Source organism: Microtus oregoni, unplaced genomic scaffold (genome assembly GCF_018167655.1).
Source record: "Microtus oregoni isolate MIOR12 unplaced genomic scaffold, Mior012 000060F_ref0000265, whole genome shotgun sequence".
Lineage (NCBI taxonomy): Eukaryota > Metazoa > Chordata > Mammalia > Rodentia > Cricetidae > Microtus > Microtus oregoni.
In genome coordinates, this window is record NW_024543870.1 from 522,067 (window position 1) to 548,846 (window position 26,780).

A 26,780-nucleotide genomic window follows, 5' to 3' on the forward strand; every position below is an offset into this window, starting at 1 on the left:
TGGAGACATATTAGTTATGAAAGCTCAACTGGTAGCTTAGGCTTTTCTAACTAGGTCTAATAACTTAAATTAACACAGTTCTATTAACCCATGTGCTGCCTCATGACCCGTGGCTGTTACCTTTCCTCCTGCTTGTCTTGCTTGTTCCCCCTCTCTTGGCGTCTCTGCTCTTTTTATATCCTCTGTGCCTCAAAAATCCTGCCTAGCTATTGGCCGTTTAGCTTTTTATTAAACCAATCAGAGAGACATGTCTTCACAGTGCCCCAGAAGATTATTCCACAATGGATCTTCATGCATTTGGGCTACTTTTTATCTCAAGCAATAGTTGTTTGAAATGAAAACGAGGCCTTTGACAGAACTGGTTCGGAAAAAAAAAAATGATGCAGAGGAAGTAGGAATTAATGTTTATTGTGTGCCAGAGCCATGAGGACCCTCAGTGACCTTCCTCAGTCCCTCCATCCTAGTGAGGGTACCACAGTAATAGCATCTCCTGGACTCTAGGCACATAGTGAAGGTGGATCTAGCATGGTCTCTGCCCTCTGTTAGCTTGTAATGGAGCAGCACATGTTTGGATACAGTAAATGATGGTCACATTAGCGTTGGAGGCATGACGCTAAGACAATAGAGTCTCATGTAGACTAGGGGACCAGGGACCGGCACTCCAAGAAGCAAGCTCAGATGACATACTAGCAAGGCAGAGTGTGGGAGAGTACATTCCTACAGGAAGCCCCGTGGATCGAGTTCTAATGAAGCCAATGTGCTTGGAAAGGAGTGGCCGGGAGAAGGCTGAGGAGCTATGAGGTGAGGGACAGGCAGGTAGGACAGAGGGCAGGTTCCCAAGTCTTGTCAGCACCAACAGAGATGTACGTAGCTGGAACTGGATCTTGCAGTCACCTGAATCTTAAAGCCATGTCCTCACAACTCGCTCAGCCTTGCCCACTGTCACACGGCACCTCTTCACACACGAGACATCTTAGCATTCTCTTCCATACTGTTTCCAGCTGGCTAAAGCGTCACTTTCGTTATTGGTCCTCTTAGTGGTCACGCCGGGTGAAGTGGGACCTAATCTGCCACTGAGACTTAGAGGGATATCAGACAGTCCAGACTGGGTGCAGCCAATAAGAACTCAGTGCCAAGAGGGCGGTGCAGATGACCCGGAGTAGAGAGATGACAGGACCCAAGATCTGCGTAAAGAATTTGAGCATTTCCATACCCCACAGTGCTTGGGCCTCTCAAGCCCTGGCTGCATAGAAATGTACAATAAATATATGTTGCTTATCTTGACAAAGCTCTCTCAGGTTTGCTCACTGGAGCTTGTAACATACACATAAAATAAAAATAAATAGAACCAGTGTAGGCACATGAATAAAGTCAGCCTAACTAACAGCAGGGGGTGAGGGGGGGGGGAGGCTGGGCAGGCTGAGATGCCTCGGAGTGGAAATGCTTGAAAAGAGAAGAATTATGGGCTGCATTGTACGCTCCGGGTGGCTGAGGGGACAAACCATCCTCAGTGTCCTCGTTTGGTGTGGACTGTGTATGAATATGTGACCGGTCGTTCTGCGCGGATGTCACGTGCCCACTGGGACTCACGAGGCAGGCTGGGAGTTAAGGAGGAAGGAAGGGTGGGATGAAGATGAATGTTTCTGGAGAAAGCAAACCAAGCCCAGGGCAGTGCCTGTCCCCCAGTGGTAAGAGGCTTTTGAGCTAGATGGAGTTCATGTGTCTCTGAGCCAGTGAGGTCTTCTTGACCCTGGACCTACTCTCCTCTGCTGAGCTCTCTTCCCGCTGTCCGCCCTCTGTGCAGTTGTACAGCAAGAAACCCACCATGGGTAGTTTCCTCTGCAGGGTCCTCCAGAGTCTGTATTACCAATACTGAAGCACATTTATTCTGGAATTTCCATGTTCATGGTTTGTATTGCTGATCTTATTGTTAATTTGATAAGGGGCTGGAGAGATGGCTCAGAGGTTAAGAGCACTGACTGCTGTTGCCATGGCATCTTACGACCTTCTGTGACTCCACTTCCAGGGGATCCGACACCCCCTTCTGGCCTCCCATACCGTCCGTGCACTTATACACACGCAGCCTAAACATTTATACACATAAAATAAAAATAAACGCACATTGTTTTAGTATAGAAATGGGGTTTTATACATTCGTTTTCATTTGGAAGAACCCTGTGTGAGATCCACCACCTTTTGAGGGTTTACATGGTTAAATAAAATGTCAGCTGTCTCCCACAACCAAGGAGGCAATTGCTAATTGCTTCCTCATTCACAGCTGTACTTGGGTGTTGGCTGGGCCACGTTGGATTCAGCCCTACTGTGACCATAGAGTTTGCCATGCAGTCACCATGCCAGAACAAACTGTTAGGTGACTTTCAACACAGTAGCATTGACCTACTGCGTGCGCCGTGCTCCCGGCTTGAGTTCTGGAAACAGAGACTTCAGGTGATTAATGGCTAGAGGACCCTGAGCACTGACTTCAATTACTTGTCCCAGGAAGCCCTTTGAAGCGCCCCCCGACCTTCCAGCTAGCTTAAAGACACAGGGTTGCTGCATTCCAACCACAAATTGTCCACAGAAAGCAGGTGAGGTGGCCTCACCCCTGCTTTTAGGGACACACGTCCTCATCTCCATCCGCACCCCTCCCTCTTCCCTCATTCCGGACAGCTCCCGTGGCTCCTTGGTTGCGCCATATCCAGGCCAGCTCTCGGATACACAGGGCCTTCCTATGTTCTTATCAAAACCATCCTCACAGCTGTCAGGATGCTCTGAGAACACGCACACGCTCTTCCCACTTCTCCATCCGAATGCTTCCCCTTACACTGTGGCAGTGGCCCACATCCTAACCATGACCTGTGAGACCCTGCATGCTGAAGCCTCTTCCCCATCTCTGTATCCTTGCCCTCTACCCTGCTGGCCTCGGTTCATTCTCGACCCGCCTCTTCCTGCTCATTGACCCTCATCCCTGATTCACTGTCGTTTTCCTGATGTCTAAATATAAACTGTCACACCCCTTCCCATGGCTTCCCAGCCATGGCTGCAGCCTTCTCTAGGACTTTCTAGTATGGCTGTCCCTGTTGGTGGGATCCTGTGTGAGACTTCACAGTTCTTCACAGACTCCGCTGGGCTTTCCTAGTCTTGGTGGAGCAGGCATCAGTCAGCGAGCACTGTGGGAAGGAAAGCGTACTTACTATCTCTGCCTTCCGTGTTAAAGTGACCATGTTCTGGGAACTGAGACTTAGTCAGTGAGTGCTTAGAAGTGGCCATTCTGCTTTCGGTTGCTAGCACTTAGGGAACCCACCCATACTGGCCAGCATCTTGGGGATCGTTGGTATTTCGAGTGGGTTGGTTTAACAGTGACCTCATTTGTAGCTTTTGGCTTCTTTAAGAGACCCAGCTTGGAGGCCTTCTTCCGTCAGGGCCATCGTGAGGCAGTTGTACTGGCGCTTGTATTTCTGTGTTCCTCCTTTTCCCATCACCATGAAGCCTGCTGTCTCTTCCCAAAACCAGTTTGTTATGTGGATACAAAGTAGGTAGTAGATTATGAATTGTTTTTGGTGTTTTCTTTTGAGGTAAGACCTCACTTAGCCCAGACAGGTCTTGAACTTGTTATGTAGTAAAGGCTGGCTTTGAACTCATGATCCTTCTGCCTCTATTTTCCAAATGCTGGCAGTACAGATGTGTACCATTACATTGTAGAATTATTTTTAAAGCTCTATGAGTTATGTGCTTAAGACAATTGCAAATCAGCAATATTTTAAATGATTATATTTCTCTGATTTTTTTAAGCCTATGATTTAGGTTCTTAATGTTTCCATAGCCCTGTTTAGCACACAGAATCACAGGTTTACTAGAGTCTTTATACAATGTGTCTGTCACAGCCTCAGTAATGTGATGTAGAAAGTGACCTTTCCCAAAGTTTTGATGATTTGATGACAGAATTCAAATATACTACAGTTATCTTGACTCAGCCTTGCTTTATTGTTACTTTCAGTATTATTTTTTATTTTCAGTATCCATTAACTACACTGGGCACTTTTATAGATTTTATTTCTTTCTCTCACAAGGGTCTGAAAGTTGGGTGTAACTGCCCAAGTTCCTTATCTGGGAGATTGGGTTGAGTGTCTTCAAGCCCACACAGGTAGCTTTTGGCAGAGTCAGAATTAAGGCTGCAGGCTTACGTGATGCCAAAGTCTGCCTGCATTCCCCAACATCAGAGGTCCTCGGTCTTTTCCACTGAAGTTCCTGAATGCAGAGGAAATCAATACACAGTGCCTGGGGTCTAGACCCTTTGTAGCTAGAAGTAGCCAGCAGCTAGTTCAGAATGTCTTTGAAGTCGCCTGCTTTAATCTTTAAAATTTATGCAAATTTATCTTTCTACTCTATAATATAAAAGTAGAAAAGTAATCCTTTCAACTGCTTGACATGGAATAAAATTGAAACTCCAGGAGGAGCCGCTGTTTGTCCTTCTCTACTCCCTCCTGCCTTGCTGGGTGCCACTCTGGGGAGCTTCACTCCTGAGCTGGAGGTCAATGTTGCTGTGTGGGTTGCTTCCACCCCCTGCAGAGTTAGGAATCAGCTCCAGGGCCTCAGGCAGGCTAGCCAAGGGCTCCACCTCTGCCCTCTACCCCGGCCCCTTGTTTGATTGAACCTGGAACTCACTATGTCACCCAGACTGGCTTCTGTTTCATGATCCTCCCATCTCAGCCCCTATAAGTGCCTTTTTGTTGTTGGAAGAGCTTCTCGGTGACAGAACACACCATCCATCCATGACTGTGGAAGTCTTTATTAGGGAGAGCAGAACCACCGCGAATATTGCCTAGTCAATCTTAAACCAGGCTTTGTTGATGCCTTGTGGAGGCGCTTGAGTGACAGCGATCTACTGAGAAGTCTAGAGATTCTTTAATCATGGTTTGGAAACCTTCAGTTTTTTTTTTTTTTAGGAACCAACGGCATTTTTAAAAATGAAATTGCACTTAAAGCTGTAATTTATGAAATCAGTGAGAGTAAAGATGCTCGCCTTCCCACAGGCCTTGAAAGTTGTGTTTGCATGACACGTCTCTCTTCAGGGTTCTGTCGACACCCCCAACTGTGTGGAACAAAGCTGAAACACCCCAGATCCGACTCAGCATGCATCTTACTGATGAGGGGGGGAACATGTCTGCAGGGGCCCCGTTGATGAGCTACTCTTCAGGTGTCTGCTCTCAGAGAGCATCAAAGACCTAGACCTGCCAGGTTCTCCTAGAAACTTTGGTGGCTCTTCTGGCTTGACTCTCGTCTGAAGAGCTGCTTTTGTAACTTCTCTGAGAGACTGGGAGGGACATCCCTCAGTGCCTCTTGGGAAAAGACACAGTGACACCCTGGGTCTCCAGATAGCCTACTGAGCCTGTGTTGATTCTCTGTGCTCCTACCTCCAGCCCAGGCAGGACCTTCTGGAGGATGCTGTGAATGGGAGAAAGCCTGGGCTGTTACATGTCATACGTAAGGCCATGTTCTGAGGGCCACCGTGCAGGAGTTTGGGGTAACACCAGAGCTCGGCACTTTCTTCTCCACCTCAGAGCTGATTCTCATCTTCCCTCAGCTCACTGCTGCTTCACCTCTACTGACACTTGTCCTTTCAGGACTTGGGTTAGTGGCATAGTTCCTGTCTAAGCACCTGGGGCCCTGTAGAAAGCGCCTGAGTGAGGCCTAGGGCATTGGGGTCCAGAGAAAGGGTTTGTGGGGGAAATGTCAACCAGGATTCCAAAGGAGATGGGGACAAAGAGCTGGTGTGTGTGTGTGTGTGTGTGTGTGTGTGTGTGTGTGTGTGTGTGTTTGAGGGGGCCATGACAGCCATAAAGGCCTCCCAGGTCACCTCTGAAGACTGATGCCCATGGGTTTGTGCTGACCAGTACTGACGTAGACGTGTGAACTTCATTAAGTGTGGCCTTTACACCACCTTTGGTTTGTTTTATTTTTCAGAAAATAGCAGTTGTTTTTAAATATATAAAAAGATGAGCTGTTGGGCTGGAGAGACGGCTCAGCCATTAAAGGCTAGGCTCACAACCAAAATATAAAAATATAAACTGCTGTACAGTGTAGGTTTATCAACACAATCACCTTGCTCTTACTCTCCCAGCTGATCTCTGTGGCTCATACAACACTATTAGAAGGTATTCCAGTATCCAGTCTCTCAATTCTTGCAGCCTCTAGAGGACGTCGGAGTTGAGGGGACTACTCCCTCCCCCATGCTTCACCCTGTCACCCCACTGAGGCATTATTGCTTTCTCCCTGGGCCACATACACTCTGAGGCTGAATGCTCCCGGGAGCCGATCCCACTAGCAGAGGGATAGCCTGGGTTTTCACAGCCAGAGATGCTCCATTCTTGAGTCTGCACAGATCTCTTGGTTCTCATGTATTCCTAGATGCACAGAAAGAGAACTTGCTTGTTTGTTTATTATTGGTCCCTGTGCAAGCCTAGAATAGCCATCTCATGCCCCCCTCCAATCCAGGCGATAACGGCAGGCTTTACAGACACTGGTAACATTTGTACACTGTTTGGAGGGTCACTAACTACAGAGACCTCATGAAGAGTGGGTCAGCAGGTCCCCCCAGCCCTGCCTACCCACTGTGGAAGCCAGAACTGAAAACTGCAAGCATTTGCTTTCTCATAGGATGCAGTGTGTGCGTACGTGTGTGTGTGTGTGTGTGTGTGTGTGTGTGTGTGTGTGTATGATTGGTATTTGGGTTGTTGCCACCACCAAGCCTACTTGGCATAAAACAATTATCATTTTATTGCATGTGGATTCTCTGAGTCAGGTGTTCTACAAGGCCCAGGAGGGTTACTGTCTGCTACACCCTGTCTCGATATCAGCTTGGAAGGTCAGGGTAGCTGGAATAGTTTGGATGCCACAGAGACTGAGCTCAGTTGAACTGTCCACTACCAGGTGGCCTCTCACCTTAATGTGGGTGTTTTTAGAGCATGGTCAGTGGCTTCTAAGAGGTAGCATTTGGAGCATGCAGGTCTCTAGAGACCATGTGCTTGTGGTCTAACCAGGTAAATCACACAGCTACATTCTGTTGGCTACGGAGAATCACGAAAGGTGATTTTCCTCCTTCCCCACCGTCCTCCTCTTTAAGCCCCCATCCACAGCCCTATAAGTCCCACTATGCTTCCTCCTGCTTTTCAATCCTCAGATCAAAGTCACACGTTTTATGCTCTGTTACAATACAACGTCACCGTCAGACACCAAGTTCCCAGTTTGGTTTCTCTTGCTGTATCCTAATCTGCACCAAATGTAGTGGCATCTACCAAAAGTTGTTTTCTCATGGTCACAGATTCAGTGGGGCAGGGGCAGGAATTGGATCAGGAAACAGTGGGAACAACTTGTCTCTCTCCACGACATCTGAACTTGAGGATACTTAGCAGCCAACATGACCCTGAATTGCTAGAGATGATATATCTGTCTATGGGCAGTTGATCTGGAAGATTCTTCACTCCTGCCCTGGAAGTGATGCCAAGGATGGGCCACAGAGCAGACATCCTGCATATCAGATATTTATATTACAATTCATCACAGTAGCAAAATTATAGTTATGAAGTAGCAACAAAATAATTTTATGGTTGGGGGGTCAGCACAGCATGAGGAACTGTATGAAAGGGTCACAGCATTAGGGAGGTAAAGAACCCCTGCTCTAGACTGCCCGTGTTTGTCTGTGTAGTGTATGCCTGTGTGCATATGGACATGCAAACATGCCTACCCATGCAGGCACAAGTGGAGGTTGGGGATAATGTCAGGATCTCTTCATATTCTACACACACACACACACACACACACACACACACACCACACACACTTCAAATGCTTTTTTTTTTCCAAGACAGAGTTTCTCTGTAGCCATGGAGCCTGCCCTCAAACTAATCTTTTCTCGTTTTACATACTAATCCCAGTTCCCACTCCCTCCCCTCCTCCTTTTAAAGCATTTACTCTACTTACAGATATGTTAAGCCTGTCTTTATAGTCTTCACTTAAGACCAAAAGCTGTTGTAGTATTAAATAGTTCTTGTCTTATTAAATAAACTACTTTTAAAATTCAATTCACTGATGACGTTTACAAAGAAACGAGAATTCTGACATCAACTGGGTATTATGGACTTCTAAGAAGATTGGACGATGCCGTGATTTTGTTTAAGAAGAGCGTTTATCCTTCATAAACTCCTACTGAAATACTTACTGATTAATTTGTGTGATATTTAAAATTTAGCCCAAAAGAATTCTAAAGGATAAGCAGTTATATGCATAGAGAGATAACGGCAGCCACCAGTTGTTGATCGCGTGTATATAAATACACGGTGTTTTGTCTGTTTAGATGTGTGCTTGAAATCAACAGGCAAGTGTTAAGTATGAATGGTAGTTGCCTGTGATGTTACATCCCATGGTTTTACTTACCTCCCATCCATTATAGTCCCACTTGGGTACAAAGGCATATTTTGAGGGAACGAATGAGAAGAGACCATATTCATCTGACATTTATTGCAGTGAGTTGGTAGAATCATTCTCTTGTATTATCAGTTGCCATAAATCTCTTACTGTGCCCAATTTTTAAATTAAACTTCCCTGTATATATATGCGAATAGGTAAAAACAGTATAGATAAAGGTTAGTGCAGTCCGTGATTGAAGGTGTCCATTGTTGGCCTTGGGATGGGAACTCCATGGACAATGGGGAGTTAATACAGTAAGCACAAGTCCTTGTGCCCCGTGTTTCGGTAATTCGATGCATCACAAGAACAGGGATCCTTGTCTCCTATTCTCTCGGTGTGCCCAGTGCCTGGGACACCACACTCCCATGGTGAAAACTCCAAAGACGCATCTCTAAATTTAGCCCGTATGGTCTTCCCTAGAGGCTGCCCTGGTTTCTGTCCTCAAAACAGCAGCTCCAGGGATTTGCACTGGGGGAGCCGAGCCACAGACCAGGTGCTCTGGGCTTGGAGGAAGGTCAGTGGTGCTTCCTGAGTCCATGGGAATTGGCATTGACATGCAGAGGAAAATAGCACCATCAGCCCCAAGAGAATACTTCTAGGCAAAACAAACTGGCCCCTTAAACTGAGCAGGAATGATTTCTTTTAGAAGCTCATAAGAGAACTGCAAAGAACAAGAGGAAGAACTCCAAAGGTTGAAGGAGGGTCACAAAGCTTCTTGGGGTGAGACAGATCTCTTATGCCTTCTCTGAAACTGTTCCATGTAGAACACAAGTTAGCTAAATGCCCAGAGTGCTAACCCATGAAAGAGAAGGATAAATGGCAGTGTAAGAAAGAAGAGAGTCAGAATTGGGAGGTTGTCAAGGGGTAGACAGCGATACTGGGTGACATGTTAGTCTTATAGGTATGTTCGAGTGATCAGCTCAGAGATGGGGAAAAACCACCGTCTTAACCTTGGCACACACATACAAGCTGGTATAGTTGCTTCCTATTTGGAAGGAAAAAGTAGGGTGGGAGGAGCTAGTCACATCTTGACTAGAAAGCTCTTTAGAGAAAGTACCATGCCAACACTGTTCAAACCTTCCAAATGGGCCAGATGGTTGGCTGGGGTACCACATGTCGCCAGAAGCCCATTGCTACAGATGAAAGTCTTTCTGCTGGCGTTTGTATGGCACATATTATGGTGTGCTGGTTCTTTTGATGCCGTTGAACATTGATGTGTGCCACGGTAATTATAAACCATAAGTATACGTGATAGCACACGATCAGTGAAATTGCCCAGCTTTCATTCTGCCTGGGAGGAAGCCACATTTACTGCCTGAGAGCATTCACCTTCCGCTCTTTGTAACTGCCCCTCCTTTCTAGCCCAATGCTCACCAACCTTTATGCCTCCCACGCAGCACAGACTCCTGAGGCTAATCACATATATTGTGGAGCCCCAAGTTTCCGAGCATGTCTGGACCAAAAGCCAGGGGCAGACAATTCGGGAGCATCTAAATTAAGCCAAATGATGTTATTTGACGATGTAACAAAAGTGCTTTGGAGGTCACGTAGCAGACAGGTGTACAGCGTAAAAGGAGGGAGGTAAATGGGAGCGAGTCAGCTTCTTTTCAAAAAGACCTGTTCCAAGAGCTGCTGCGTTTCTTTTGGCTTTGAAAGAGCTTGATTCGGAGGCATTCACCTCGGAGGCAGGCGGCACAGTGCCTGTGTCTGAGCCTGTCAACTCACACTGGTTGTCAGGTGCCTGTGTTTACAGGGTGGGGAGAGGTAAGAACCCCGCCATTCCTTCCCAACAAATGCGTAACACACAAATGAAGTGGCTGGGTGGGGCCCTGCCTGGGGCAGGGGACACATCCAGTCTCAACCCAGGAAGCCTCAGGCTGAACCCTACATCTTTAGTTTAAACCCAGAGCCCCAGAGAACACACTTCTTGGCTCTAAAAATAAGAGACTCAGGTTTCCTGATACTCAGGGTTTCTGCTCTTTAACATGTAAATAAATGAATGCCTCAAGCAGGCAAATACCTGCGTGCTGACTTTACAATCTTGTCTTTCAGAAATACCGACAGTATATGGCCGGCCTTCTGGCTCCTCCCTATGGTGTTATGGAAACGGGCTCCAACAATGACAGTAAGTGAAGTGTGAGCATTTTGCATCTGAGAATTTGTTTTGTGGTATGTGTTTTTATGTGGCAAAAAAAAGGTGTGTGTTGTATACCAGCACGACAGAGGAGGCACCCTGACTCTGCTGTGTGTCCCAGACTGGCAGCTCACACTGCAGAGCCTGCACCTGTGGTCTGTGCGCTGTCCTGTAGGGTCTTCATAGCGGAGAGTGGCCGGCTCTGGTGCAGGCTGGGACCTCCATACTGGACATCCGCATGCTTGGAACATTCTGTGCCCTTTTCAGAAGGGGATTCCCAAGCTGTGCTTGTCTCAGCCACATGGGGTCCCCAGGAACCCCATATCTGTTCACTTTAGCTCTATCTACCAAAGGGAGAAGCAGAACCCACCAGTTCTTTTTAAACGGCCCTTCCAATCCCAGGCTTTTGGTAGGTGCTAGGTGCTGCGTGCTCTCCCACACAGGAAGGTCATAGATAGCTTAACTCTGGTATTTAGTTCACACACGTGTGTGCAGTCAAGTGGCATGGTATGCACGTTCAATGTACACCAGCAAAACAAAATCAGACTCCTTTAAGAGATCCACCCATGGCTGAGGTCTAAAGCTAGGGGAGGGGTGAGCTGTCTGGTGCTTTTTTAAAGATCTGTCTTATTTTTTATGTATGTACGTGTGCACAAGAGTGCAGGTGCCTTTAGAGGCCAGAAGAGGGCATCAGATTCCCGGAAGCAGTTGCGAGCTATCTGATGTGAGAGCTAGGAACTGCTTCAGTCTTCTGGGAGAGTAGTACGTGATCTTAACTGCTGAGCCAACTCTCTATTTCCTATCCCTGTTGCAGGTGTGTGTGTGTGTGTGTGTGTGTGTGTGTGTGTGTGTGTGTGTAACATAGTACCGAGCTTGGAGTATTTGAAGTTATGGCACTTTGATGGCCAGATATGGACGTGGCCAACAGCATTTCCACCCTGTTCCTTGCTCCTTTAAGGTCACTGTCATTCTCCAATTTGTTAGTTTCTGCAGGGGCCACCTTCTTGCTTGGCTAGAATCTTCAGGGTTCCTTATCTTCTGTCCCAAGTGTTGCTGTCACTTTCTGTCTCTAGAGCCTCTCCCCACATCTGCCCTCTCCCCACATCTGCCTCCTTGAAAAGGAAGCAGGAAAAAGGAACATCAGCCCTTCCTCCCCCCCCCCCTCTCTCTTTCTCTCCCTTTCTTTCTTTCTCTCCTTCTCTCTTTTTTTTTTTTTTTGTCCTCCCCCTCGGCTGAACTAGAAATAACGGGTTCTTTAGGAATGTCCAAGCCGAAAAAAATCAACTGTGTTATCTTCTTGCTATGTGACCTCAGGCAAGACACTCAGATGCACTGTGCCTCAATTTCCCCCTAGGGTTGTTGTGAGTATTAAAAGAATCCACGCATGCCATGTGTCAAAAGTCTGATGAGCACATGATAATTATGCATCACATCCTCACCCCTAGCCACTCACTAGCCCCACAAGCCTGGCTTCTGCCCCATACTTTTAAATGAAGTACTCCACAGTTGGCCGTCACCATAGCCTCAGTGGCTCCCACTGTTCTTATTAATTTAACAACTTTCCAGCCCTGTTCTCCTTTGGGCCTAAGGGCTCTGCTGCATGATCCTGGTGTTTCCGCTTTACTCTCAACACTTCCACGGTCCTTCTACTTTCTCCTGAAAGCTTAGGAGTCTGAACTTGGTTCTCTCTCCGCGGGTCTCTCTCTCTGGCCAGACTGTGTCTCACTACAGACCCGAGACTAGCCTAACTTGCCATCTTCCTGCCCCAGCCTCCTTAGTATCAAAGATTGCAGGTACAGCCCTGCCCCTGGCTTTTTGAAAAGAAAGGCTTTTCCTTGTGTGTTCAGCACTTCAACCACATGGAAGAGCTGCCATGCTTTCCGGTAAAAACAGCCATTATCAAGTCAATATTCAGATTTCCCAAATATAATATCTTTGTCACAACTGCCGAACTGGACCCTGTCAAGTGGCAGCCACTGTATCTGATCTTGGTGTCTTTTTAAAAATAACAATGATCACATTTATTTGTTTGTTATTCTGTGAACGTTTGTGCAAGTATGTGCCATACCACATGCATGAAAATCAGTTGATAATTTACAGGAATCGGCTCTCTCCTCCCATCATGTGGGTCCAGGGGATTGGACTCAGGTCAAGCTTGCAGCAGCACTTTTAACTTCTGAGCCTTCTCGCCACCCCCGTTTTATTGAGATAGAGTCTTACTAAGTACCTCAGGCTAGCCTCAAACTCATAATTGTCCTGGCTCAGTCTCCCGCACACTAAGATTACAAGTATGTAATCCCAATAAATTATTGTTTAATTTTGAACTGCTCCTTTCCCTTCTTTCAGCTGTTCTTATCCTCCTGTTGTGCAAAGTTCTTTAATGGTGGCCTTTGCCTCCCATAGAAGGTGGCAGCCCAAGGATCTTCACGCCTTATCCCAACTGTCAAGACCTCCAGGGCTGAAAAATCACCTTCAATAGTAGCTTCCCAGAGGCAGCCCAAGGTCCACCAAGAGAAAAAGACCAGGAGCTGCCTCTCGTGGATGCTCCCGTAATGTTTGTAAATGGGTGAACAGATGAACGCATGGAATATTGGTGCATTTTCTGAGCTAAGGTAGCTGAGATAACCCTCGTCTTGAAACAGCCGCTGCCATGCTCAGGCCTGGCCTGAGCACAACAGGAAGGAACTCATTTGCAGAACTTGCGTTCTGGTGGGTTTCCTATGCTGCTTGCACCAGAGTTCAGATTGCTGGAGCAGAAGGAGATGGTTTGTAGCGTAGAGATGTGTGCACGCAGCTAGAGAATAGATTTATCTGTCCACAGTTCTGAGCGTGCTGGCATCCAGACAGTGGGTTAGCTGCTTGCGTGGTGTCAACGAGCCACAGAGAGATTTTTACCACTGGGAGGGTAAAGCGTCTGGTGGACACAAAATAATCCCGCTTTTGCTCCTGGACACATAGCTCCGTTCCTGATGCATTGATTCAGAGCTATGTATGGGTGCCATGGTCTCTCTATGTGAGTTTTCATGGGTGCGTAAACGGAAAACATAGAAGTGTTATTGGCAAAGGATTTTGGTTCCGTTGCAGAGGTTGATCACACAATTCATGGCCTCTCTTGTCTCTCTTTCCTCCTTCTAGGGATTCCCGACAAGGAGAATGTGAGTAGCCACTCTCTCTGCCTAACTTCTGTAACTGTCATAAGGTAAAACACAACCAGAGTGACCTTCCAAGCAAAGGGAGCTCTCCATGCGCAGTCAACAGAGCAATAAATAGTCTCCTAATCTTGTTGTGCCATCTTGGGTGAGTCATTTAAAATACCCAGGAGAGCAGGGCGACTGCTCTGACATGATTGTCACATGTTTCTGGTATTTAGTCCGAAGGAAGGTTATGATAAGGGAACAGCTTGCAAGGGCTGAGGGTTCTTTTTTCCCATGCTGCAGATACGTCAATAAAACAAATCATTGTAATTCTGTGAGGAAAACCGGTTATTTTTCCTTACTGGGAATGTAAATGACGAAAACCAGGGTCTGCTGATGAGTTTGCCTAATTATATCCCAGTGCACTCAATGTTAAGTTGGGAGCTAGACCCCAGCCCCTCGCATCTATCCTAGCTCCCAGGCTTGAGAGTTTTATTGGTCTGGACTCCAAATCCCAGCATGCCAGGTCCTGTCCCCTCCCTTGTGTGTGTGTGGGGGGGGGGGGTCAGGACTACTCCCACAGAGTATTTAAGTGAACGCCCAAAAGAGGATCACGTGATCTCTCTTCCTTCCTCCTGGTGTTCGCTTTCGGGGCCACCCGAGAGCGCAGTACTCCCACTAAACCTGGATATTTCTTAATTTGGCTTGTTTTGATTTGGCTTGATTGGGAATTTGCATTGGTAGAGAGTTTGCGTTAGAAAAAAAATTCCTAACACTGAGATCAGCATTTCTCTTTGGAAACTGAGGATGGCTAATTGCTGTAATTGGTTTCTGAAAACAGGTGAGAGAGGCCATTTAAGACGCAGCTTCCAGGGGCGGGTGTGGTGTTTGACTCCTTTAATCTCAGCACACGGGGCAGAGGCAGGTGGATCTCTGAGTTTGAGGCCAGCCTGGTCTACAGAGAGAGTTCCAAGACAGCTAGGGCTACACAGTGAGACCCTGTCTCAAAAGAACAAACCAACAAAAAAAAAAGGTACAGTTTCCACCAACCGTGTCCAGGGTATGTACCCAGGATAGTAGTATCTCAGCAGCATACTGCTCATGCGGGTAACGACGGTGTTAAATCTATTAAGTGCACTTAATAAATGCTTACGGTGCAGTGTGGACGGCCTCTTGGTGAACATGCCTTGGGATGACCGTCATGATATTTGGCTGGAACGCACACGTACCACCTTGCAAGCCTCTTCTCGATTGCTGGACCTAAGTGACGATGTTACTGAATTGTCACGCTTCCCTTTCTCTGCTCTCGGGCCTGCCACTGTGGGCAGGATACAGTCGTGTTTAAACTCCAGTTATCTCTGCTTTCCTTTCCAGAGCGCTGACTCTGTAAGCCATCCGCTTTTCACAGTGCTGGTGTCTGAAGAGCCGGCTGGCCCTAGCCTACTGCTCCACCACGTCAGGCAGGAGTCCCAGCCTAGGCAACGCCACTTCCAAAGTCACGCCCAAGTTTGACTTTCTTTAGTTCAGGAAAACAGTTCAGAAGGCAGCAATGGGCCATGTATAAGCTGCTTTGTTTGCCTAAACAGCCTTGTCTCGCTTTTTAAAATGCGGCTGTTAGTCATGACTACCTCAAAATTCTATTATGAATATTGAATGAGATCATTTATGGAGCGTGCAGAGTGAGAACAATAGAGCGGAGAAATGTTAGGACTATCACTGTAATTAGTATTTTCTTAAGCACTGTATCATTTTCCAGCTATCTGTTCATCTCCGAGACGTGGCCTCACCCCTTCTAAAGGAACTGTCCTGGGGCCTTTTGTGGCCCTCCTTAAAAGGCTTTTCTTCAGTGACCCTTGCTGCCTATCTTCTGCTGTTGCAACAAAAATAAGAAACAGCAAACCAGCAACGATGCCAACAACAAAAACCCCAAGTCTGTATGTGTCTAAAAGAAGCTAGAGAATTGGTCTCACAAGATCCACCAGCAACAGACTTTCCAGGAAGTAGTTGCAAGCGGATCCTGCCCTGTATGCAGGAGCCCCAATGCATCTATGTAACCGCTAGACTGCAGATCGTGAGGCCAATCAAGATGGCCAGATCACCTCAGATTTCCTCATCCAGGACAGCTGGTGATCTAGAGAATCATACAGATGCCCAAGCCTTGGAAGGGGGCGGGGGTAGCATGTTCTAGGCTTCAAAAGGAAAGTTCATCACTTTTAGTCTCTGGGTGACCTTTAGGTTGGGCATCCCCTGCCGAGGGACCTGCAGATGGAGGACCGTAAGCATTGGCCCTACCAGCTGTTATGTACTCATCTCATAGGAATCTGAATTTTGCAGAACCTCAGTGGAGTGTGGGCAACATATTACCCTGAAAGATTTGGGGGACTGGGCAAGCTGGCACCCAGGTCTTAGTACGAGCAGATACTTACTTGGGTTATTCTTGATCGGTCTCCGGCAAACCATCAAGCACATGGACTCCGTATTAGCAAACAGAACAGATGTAATGATGCCATATGCAATTTGGGAGGATCTCCATGCATAGTCAAATAAGGCAGAGGAGATGAAAGACCTCCCTGAGTAGAGCTGGAGTCCAGAGAGATAAAAAGAGGCCTAAGAGCCCTAAAGTGGGGCTAATTGAAATTTTTCCCTTTAAAGGAACGAGTTGGGATATGATGTTTTCTTTTATCCTTTCTCTTCTTTAAGTACACGCTGAGAGACGCTGTATTCCCTAAATAACGATAATACGCCCGTGGGATGGAATGAAAGAGCTTGGGTGATTGCTCCGGTGCCTGAACCAAGTCTTTGTAGAAGGAATCTATTCTCCTCCCTGGCTTCCACGCGCGGTTTCCTTAATCACCGTGTTTGACTTTTAATCAAACATGAGGACATCGATATGTAGATTTTGAACTACCTTGCCAGCTCTGTTTTATTTCCAGACCAGGTCTTACTGTGCCTAAGAAGAACTTTCTTTTTTTCATTAGTTCCCCATTGCCACTTGCTGGATTATTTTGTCTGCTACCCACTCTGAGGGCTGGGGCCATCAGTGTCAGGTGGACCCAGGATCCTGGAACCTATGCAGTGATGCAGAGATACATTAGAAAAATGAGTTTGGAGCCAAGAATGCAAGTGGGCTGTATTCACACAGCTGTGATTGCTCGAGGCTGTTGGTTTTCTAAAGAAATCCCTCTCTTTGATCTGTTTGAGCAGGAGTTTTATTTTTCTTCTTTCCATGCCATACCTGGCTGATCATGTTTAACACTGAAGTTAAAACCCCAGGTCCCAGCTCTCCAGCTAATGCATACGTGACAGCTGGCCTTTAAGGGAAGGAGCCTTTCTCTGAGATTTGTGCCCCCGGGGAGATTTTGTTGTTTGTTGTGTTGAGTCTTTAGAGAGCCAATTGCCAAGAAGTTTTGTTATTCTGGAAAGTTCTATCCTTTCTGTGTGGAAAAAGCAGGAAAATAGACTCTGTGATCAGGGGGCTGCTGAAAATAAATTCAATTTCCTGAATTACCAACATCTTGTTTCCCTTGAAGTGTTCATCCCTAGGCAGCTACTGAATCGATGGTGTGATGAGCAGATAGGGCCCGGCCCATAGACAGCAGGATCCCCACGGATCTCAAGGTGATGATTCCGAGCAGGTCTGGACACACCTAGGTATGAGCAAGTGAGCTAGCATGGCTCCTTTTCATACAACAGACAGGGAGGACCTCGTGTAACATTAGTTTTGGCGAGAGTTTTTCAAACATTGAAAAACCATTAGTTGTGTAGACGAAGAACCATTCAGGGAAGTCACTTGGTAGATTTAAGGCTTTACCTCATCTCTTGGTAAGGGCAAACTGTGACCAGTTCTTAAACCACCTCATAAAGGAAAGGACCACAGTCTAGGGCAGGCAGCTATCAGTCAGGATGTTAGGGACCTTAACAGCGTTTAGTGACTTCTTTCTCATTGCTGCTACCACTTGTCAAGGTTAGAAAAAGCAGATCAAATGTGTTCCAGCTATTATTTCACTGCTCTCGTGAGATTCTGGGCCTGGTGCAGAGAAAGCAAAGTGTGTGTCCTCATAAAAACTTAGGTTGTAAAAATCTCAGATATCCGTTAAAACTGGGTGAACCCTTTCAATGCCAGCCTTAGCACAGATGCTGGGTTCGCATACTTTTCTGTGGAGCCCACTTTACAACAGCTGCTTGTAAAAGGCCTGCATCAAGTCGTGAGCCTGTGAAGACATCCTGCCTTGGGTTCAAGGCTCTTTAGGAGCTGTTTCCCTCTGCCTTGGGTCCTTGTGGTTTAGCCAGGACCTTAGCACCGATGCAGATCTGAATGCACGTGTGACCGACACGGGGCCCAGAGAGAGCTTCCACAGAACAGAACAACACAATTCTAGGGCCTCAGAAAATCCCAAGCCTGCCTTTTTGGAATTTGAAGGGCAAATTGCTTATCGCCAGGGTAGAGATTAGATTTAGCCAAGCTGTTCCTGGGTCCGGCAACTTGTGTGGTGTGTAAATACTGATTTATTTTTTTATTTAAAAAAAAAGGCTGGCCTGTTAGGAAGGGTGGAGCAGCCAGCCAGCCAAGACTGTACTCTGCTCCACCTCCCAGAAATCACCAGTGACTTCATGGCCAAGGTGCCAAGGACAACCTCAGCTCTCTGGCGTCTGAAGAGATGTTTGTTTTTGTATTTGTGAGTTATGCGTTTTATGGGAGGAATGTCCTTGGAGGGTTTCCCTCTGCCTTTTCTTCTCTCCCTTCATCGGCTGCAATCAAAGTGGACCGTCCCATGTCTCTCTAGCTTCTGCCGTGACACAGTGGCTGAAGTTTTAAGATGGTTTGTAGTTGCTGTTTGTCTAGCTAGGAAGCAGCCGATGTAGGTAGCGCCCTAAACTTGGATGCGTCGTTCATTAGGTCAGGGGGTTGGTGGCATCTGATTGTTTTCCCACTTGGAGCCTGGTACCTGCTGACTGTGAGTTTGCCTAGTGAGGGGGATGCTTTGGGTATCCTGGGTGGTGCCTCACTGTGTATTTTAGAATTGTTTTTATGATGTTATGGGTCTATCTGATGGTTGTTTTTTGTGCTTCTTCGCAGTCTTTAAAATATCTTGACCTAGAGCTTATCCACTGCAGATGGCTTATGGAGCTTCTGTCATGGTGAGAACGTTCTCACCGTGTTGTCAGTGGGTAGAGTTTGGTGTGTGGGGAAGATCACAGAGGAAGGAGGGAGGCAATGTAGAGTTGGATGTACAAGATGATGATGTTCATGACAAAGGCCTGAGGTCTCCGCCGTACTCAGCCTCCTCCGGCTTTCTCTCTGATAGGTGGCCTGTCATGAGATGAGGCTGCTCGGTGGTCTCTGCTGCAGGAAAGCAGCTCCAGCGCTGGCAAGGGAGTAGAGCATCACGTCACATCTCTGTAAAGCACAGCCACGCTGGCTCTGCAGCTGAGGACAGTGCCTGGCTGTCTTTGGAAACATTTTATCCTGTGCTGTGGTTGGTTATCTTCTTCATCACTGTGGGTGGCTAGAGTTATCTCAACTAATTCGGAGCTGGCATCTTTTAGGTTTGATGTAGTTGAGTTTTTATCATTTCTGTTTTGTGACCAAATTGCAGCTATGTCTCATGGTAAGGACAGGAAACAGTTTTCTCAGATGAGATGATCCAATCTAGGATTGACTGTCATTTATAATCTACAAAAAAAATTTTTTTCATTTATTTCATAAATTATTTATTTATTTATATGTGTATAGGTGTTTTGCCTGCATGTATGTCTGTATGCCATGTGCGTGCTTGGTGCCTGCAGAGGCCAGAAGAGAGCATTAGATTCCCTAGGACTAGGGTTGCAGACGGTTGTGAGCTGCCATGTGGGTGCTGGGACTCAAACTCAGGTCCTCTGGAAGAGCAGGCCAGTGCTCTTCACCGCAGAGCCATCTCTCCTACCCCTGTCATTTAGAATTTGAATTCCATGTCAAGACAGCTTTGCTGAGTGCACAGATAATAGAATTTTTTTAAATCATTCTCTTTGCCTTTAGGGAAAATCATATTCACAATAGATGATAACTTGATAAATGTTTATAGATGTATACATACTGTATGTAGATACATACATAAGAATTTATGTGTGTACAAAGATATATAACTATTTCCATTCTTTTGCATTTTATAAAGCTGTCCAATCACTATCAGTATTTTTGGGTCAGGTTTGTACCAGTTTTCAGAACTATTTAAATTCTTTTCACTACCCTGTAATTTATTTTCTATTTTCTTTCAGTCAAAGAATAACTCAGAAATACCCATAGAATATATTACCTGTTTAGTCGAAAACTTTGAATTTAACACACATTGTTAATCAATCTCAGGGTCTGAATGGGCCCATGAAAAATAAATAAAACTTGGTGCTGCTTGTCAGATACAGCAGCCCCAGAGAGAGGCAGACACCAAGCTAATAAGTACATTAAGATGCTGCGGATGCCCATGGGGCAGCGGAGTGTGGCCTTAAGAGCTCTTTAGCCTTTAGTGAAAGTCCCAGCCCTGACAGCTGCTGAGCACAGCACTGCAGAGAGTTCCTCATCCTCCTTGAGGTTGGGGGGTGGGGAGCACTGTCACCCAGTGCTGGTTGCCATCTGATTTGTGGAAGCACACACCATGTGGCTGGACACACTGGAAGGGGAGGGACTCAGAACATCCGCACGGAGAAGTAGAAGGAGAAAGGAAATTCTAGACTGTGAGCGTTCCGTGAGCAAAGGAACTGAGCTTGAGAACTTTGTCTAATGGGGTTAATGTCAGCAATCATAAACTTAAAAACTTTGCCTTCCAAACTTACCTCCCAAGGTATAGGTAGGTGCTGGGGTCCAAGCAACACCTTTTCTCCCAGGTTGATCTAATTTGTATCTAGGAGAGGAATTAGGGTAATAATTTCCCCCTTTGTTGTTCCTGAAATCCTGCTTTCTTTTTCTTAAAGCGACAGAACCAGGTTGCTGATGTCTCTGAAGCCTACTGTTCACTCTGACCTCCAGCTCCTTTCCTGCCGTAATTGTGCAGTCAGCGCTTGCTCACTTCTCTCTTCTTTGCTGCCTCACATCGTTAGAGTGAATTATTTTGCAAAGATTTCTATTAAATTTCACCCCCTTTTCCCTTTTCTGTTCATCAAGGTCATTTTAAATTTCAATCCAGTTTTCCTAACTGTCAGCCATCCCACCCAATTGGGCGTCATTGCTAAATTTGATAATAATGTCTCTGAGTCCGTATCTGAAGCATTAATAAGCACGTTAAGCCCACCAGCATCCAGCCGAGGACCTAACCCTGTAGCATTCAATTTGTTTGCGCTAATTTATTTGCATACATTATAAAATTACCCTATCTAGACATGAAAAAGAAACTTGGAAAACAAGGCTAAGTCATTCAATTCACTCCTGACACACTTTCAATTGTAACTGGAGGGAAAGGAAGACAGAAAAATTCTATCTCGGAGGATATGAATATGTATGACTTTGATATGCACGCGTTAGGATTCATGGCTCCAGAAATGAATCTTCCTCGAAGTTTGTGCCCTTGTCACTTAATTGCTATCAAAAATGAACTTGAAACTGTGTGAGTTTTTGACTTTCCTGGTGGACGAATGTATGGCTCTCAGTATAACGGCCCCCCCTAAAAATTAACAGGACATTAATTACACAGTTTGATAATGCTGTCAAATGGCAGGGGTTGGGATGTTAGAAAGATCTAGGACATTTCTCTAGCTTGCAGAAGGCTGAGCTGGGCCCATGGGTCACATGAGCTCAGTTCTAGACTTCCTGGTGGAGGCCCTCTCTTATCCTGTTTAGAACTTGGTCCAGTTTTCCATTCCAGGGAGTCATCAAGATGACAAGTGAAAAAGTCATTCTTTTTCATGCCCTCATCAGTTGGCTCAGATAGGAGAAGGGAAAAAAAATCCTAAGTCACACCAAGTGCTGTAATTTGATAGCCCGATCCCAAACAAAGTGAGGAAGCCACACCCAAACCTTATCCCAAAGTTGAGCACAAAGATGAACCGGAATAGAGAAAGAAAGCAGGGATGGTGAGGACAGCTGCAGAAGCCTTGCCTGGGGCACGGCAGAGAGCTATGGCTGCTATCACAGCACTTCCCCCTGGACCTTCGAGTCTTAGGGTAGGTGAACTTTTAAAACTATTATGATTGGCTAATCAGCTTTTTTTGCATCAAAGCATTGCGAGAGACCGCTGCCGCTGCCGAGTGAGGGGATTTGTAGTGTAAGTGGGAGATGCACCTGGCATCCATAAGACAGTCTTTGAAATGATTGCAGCCCCTCTCCCCTCTCCTGTCCAGCTTTATGTTTTCTAAGCTTTTTTTTTTCCTTTTAGTGTTTTGTAGACTCAGAAAAACACACGGGCTCCCTCTGGTGGCCATCCCAGTGTTTCCAGCACACCTAACCTTGAAGTTTGAGTTACACAGAGCAAGATGGTTAGTGAAAATGTGGATAATAAACGTGATTTTCTAGGATTCCAAGGACTTGGGAACATTCAAACTAATCCAGAGTGACATCCATCTAGCCACCCGTCTGTCCAGAGGTGAACGTATAGTTCTAGTGTGTCACGCTGGTGATCTTCGGCTTTCCTGAATGCACTCTAGCCTGCGAGTCCACAGAAAGACTTGGAGCTTCCAATCCCTTAGACAAACACTCTCCCAAGAATTAAGTCTGTTGATCAGCGGCTCATTTTAGAGTACTTTCTTAACTTTGTTGTTCCAGAGCTAAGCATTGCAAGAAGCGATAGGTTGCTATTTGAAAAATACTACAAGCATCCTTTAGTTTCTTTTTCTCCTTCCGTCACATTCCAAGAATGTGATCTTACTCAACTGTGGTTTGATCCTAGGCTGGATGACTGTATCCTTGTAGGCCCAGAGCTTGAACACTCTGATGACAGCGTCATCTGTAAAATAGCAGCTTATTTTTCAGGCCTCTCCATGGTGCAGGTGTTACTTGTCCAGGGTAAAACCTCGGAGCTCCAGGCTGCGATGCGTGCTGTAGTTGAAAGTCTCTCATGGGCCACTCTCTTCTACACAGCGTCTTCAAGCAGGCGTGGAAACCGAAGCCTGGGTGTGTTCAAAGTTCTGATGGCCAAATATTTTTATTGCAATTTTTCTTCTTGACTGAGTAATGGTCATCAGTAGCTGTGCACAACTAGAGAAACAAAGGAGTATTTTATACATTATTATTATAAAACATTAAGGTTCATTGTTATTGGAAATTCATTCCTGAGTGACTTGGAGCTACTTATTAAATGATTTAGGAGTCAAGTGTGGTGGTCCAGTGTAATCCTAGCACTGAAGAGGTGGAGACAGGAAGATCAGGAGTTCAATGTCACCCTGGGATAAACACCAAGTTCAAGGCCACCCTCGGCCGTCGAGGCACTGTCTCAAAATGAGAGAGTTAAGCTGTCTGTATGAAATGGGGCTTGGTATCAGTTTTTGTTTTCAGTGTTGTTGTTGGTTTGTAATTTGGCTCTTCTTGGTTTTTGCCCTGGTAAGAACTGGGGAAACAGTCACAGCAATAAGCAGGAGGGGACGGGAAGAATTGAAACAGCGTGGCTAAGTTCTCTGACTCCTAGGAAATTAGTGTGGTACTTATAGAGAGCCAGAGGAGGGCACAGTTGCGGCAGAGGCGGCCGGCACAGCACCGCATCCAGAATGGATTTAGAGATGGATTCTGTAGGATTATTTGGTGAGTGAGGTAGGAGGAACTGTAACAATAACTCCCAGGCTTTTGGCTTGAGCGGGTGGAAAGATGCAGTTGTCATCGACGAGAAAGATTTCAGGACCTAGGTTCAAGGTCAGTGTTCAAGGCAATATCCAGGAATGCGGGGTGATTTAGACTCTAGTGTTCTACCTGCACCCAATCAATAGTTAATGACGGGAAATGTCTGATCAGAAAAGAACGGGAAGATAGACGCTCGGGGCTTGTACCTAAAAGCGTCTGCCCAGCAAATGGATGGAAGGTAATATATCTTAAAGAAGTTAGTTAATGAATAAGGCACGAATCAGCTAGAAGTTTATTAGGTTTTGTAGATTTTAAGAGAATTTATGTTGGTGGGTAAACTGTGTATAACGGCAGGTGTCACCTTTCCCATTAATAAGGGGCTGACTTCTGGAATATTTCAAGTGCAAAGAATAAATGAGCCAGCCTAACAAAGTGTTACTTAATAAACATCCTCGGGGACCTTACTTAATGAATAGGTAGAGAACTATTATTTGAAAGTGAGCCCACAAATTATTTCTATACGAATTGGTGATACTAAATGGTTATGGCCTGCTTGAAACAATTTATTTTCTTAATTAGTTTAATCATTCTCTTTACAGTCTCTTACACTACTACATGAGTTAATAACCACTTTTTTCTTGAATAAATTAATTTTCTAGCCTGCTTACAAATTTCCAATTAATAAAGTTTCTAGGAGTGAGGTAATGTTGGAATCATAAGAAAAATGAGCGTGGTTTGTTTTTGAAATCAGCTAGTATTGAGTAAGCACCTACTGTGCACTATCCTAGCTCTATACTTTGGTCTGGGGCTTCAATGCGCAGTGAAATAAATTCCCGATTTTATAGAGCAGGAAAGAGAGATGGGTGGTGCACAATTATATCCAGGTATGGGAGGAAACAAGCAGCAAATACCACACCATCCTCCTCCCCGCACACTGAGGCTCTCTGGAGAAAGGATGTTTGGTTAGTCGCCTCCCGGTGCACCGCCTCCACACCAGACTGCAGCTACGAAACTTCTCTACTCTGTAGCTCCAGACTGTGCAGGGACAGGAGAGAGAAACCCACATGCAGCCACCTTCTGCAGTCAAGAGGAGAAGCTGGAGCTGGCTGCCTGGGTCTGCGGATGAGAGCATGACAGCTGGCCTTCGACTAACAGGAACTCAGGGCTCTGCTTCCTGCTGTTTGGAAGCCTTGGAAGTATGTCTCCATTAGTTCTTGGTTATTCCCCAGTATCTACCGTGAGGAAATCTTGTGCAAACACCCTGTTGAAGCTAGGGTGGGTCATGTGACCCCTCCACCGAGACTCTGAGCCATCGAATGTGAATACAGTTCTACTGTGGTTTCCGCTCTGCAGATAGGAAAGGGGAAACCAGAGAAATAACCACTGCCTGTCTCTCTCATTCCCGACAGCGGGCATGCAGCTGACAGCTAAAATTCCGGTCCTCTCGGTCTGAGGTACTCAGAACATCATAATGCAATCAATATCTCATTTGCGGGGAGTCTTCATTCTTTGCTTATGGAGGAATGGGGCAGAAGCACTAGGGAGAATAATGTTGACATGACATTTTGCAATAGCCTTGATTGCAGGAAGCTTTGTGCTTAGAAATCCCGTGTGTTCCACACAATCAGAATCACCGTGTCTCTCCCGCTGTCTTCTGAACACGTGTGGTACGGGGCTTAAGAAGGCTGATCTTGTTAAGGCTTTTGAGCAAGTTGGGTGTCAGTGCTGAAGTGGCGTGTGGCCTAAGCTGTCCCGCTTTTTCTAGAATATTCAAGGAATTCTTTTTTTTTTATCTATTCGATTTTAAGTCATTGAAGTCTGGGAGCCAAATTTACATTCAGAGAGAAGCCACTGGAGTCTGGAATCTGTGCCTAAAGGAAATGTTTCTGCCAAGAGCCTAAAGTGAAGTGTAGCAAGACAGTGGATTTTGCAATGTGTTTTCCTGACCATAAATATGACAGTTTATGTTAGCTATTGGGAAGCATCAAATTATTTTTACAACTCCTATGAATGTTACCACCTAGTACACACACGCACACTCATGAGCACATACACACACGCACATGCACGCACACATACAAACATGCATGCACATGCATCTGCACACACGCCCATGCACGCATGCACATGCATGCACATACACACAAACACACATGCACGCACATGCATGTGCACACACATGCAATGCACGCATGCACACGCATGCACACAAACATGCACGCACATGCATGTGCACACACAGCTGCGGAGATGACTCAGCAGATCAGAGCACTTCGTACACAAGCATGAGGACTTGAGTTCAAATCTCCAGTTCTCACATGAGAAGCTGAGGGTGACCATATGTACGTGTAATCTCAGCGCTGTAGCGGTTACATTACCTGTAATCTGGAGGATGGTTGAAACTTCTCGGCTGCCAGCCTAGCCTTAGGTTAAGTGAGAGATCTGAGTCTAGGAGCGTAGGAGATGGAGCAGAACACCAGCTGCTCTGGCCACCATACTCTCTCACACTTGCACACGTACCACATCTACACATATGCCGCACACCCCTGCATACACATGTATATTTATGTGTGTATGTATATGTGTGTGTATAGATATTTTACACTATGTATAGTTCTTTACCTGTCTTTTTCAATTAAGTTTTTAGAAAGACTTTGAAAGTAGAGTTTTTATTGACTGAGCCATACAGCAGGAAGCAGGAACTCCCTCTTATATTTTACATTTTTTTTACACTTTTACATTTTATCTATGTATCTTGTCGAAGTTTTCACATTATTCCCCTCCCATTTTCAGAGTTATTTTTGGTTCCTTTACTACAGTTCTTCCTTTGTTCCTAATATTTTTAGTTTCTGGTATCACTTCTGTCAGAATTTCTGGAAGGGCAGGCGGCTGACTACAGGTCCTCCCACGTCCTCCTTCACTGACAATGTCTTTACTTTCTCTTCATCCCTAAGGATGGTTTCCTGAGATGGTGTGAATATGCTAATGTGTACCATGGTCCTCAAGCCCGTGGTCTACCCAGCTTTCCTTCACGTTTGCTCAGCATCCGTCTCCTTTCCCAGGGGTCCATCTAAGACACCGTGGTGCATTTAGTTCTCGCCTCTTTGGGCAACATTTGCCTGTCCCTTAGACTTTTGTTTGGATGAATTTGGACTGTTTTGCAGGGCAGTGTAAGGTGTTTTGTAGCATGTTCCCTCAGTTGGGATTTATCCGGTCTTTTTCTCAAATTAGGTTCACATTCTAGGCTCCAGGAAGAAAACACAGAGGTGGACCGTTTTTGTCCAGTCCTATCAGATATGCCCTGTCAGTG

The 26,780-nt window shown here is 45.9% G+C and overlaps 1 protein-coding gene across 3 annotated transcripts in view; it reads left to right on the forward strand.

The window, feature by feature from the left end:
• Nucleotides 1–26,780, forward strand: part of LOC121439272 (rap guanine nucleotide exchange factor 4) — a 261,927-nt gene that overhangs the window by 134,099 nt on the left and 101,048 nt on the right. For all 3 annotated transcript variants that reach the window (XM_041639728.1, XM_041639726.1, XM_041639727.1), the window contains exons 5-6: nt 10,519–10,591; nt 13,736–13,755. In XM_041639728.1, coding sequence (XP_041495662.1) covers nt 10,519–10,591; nt 13,736–13,755 — 93 coding nt within the window. The remainder of the gene's footprint in view (nt 1–10,518; nt 10,592–13,735; nt 13,756–26,780) is intronic.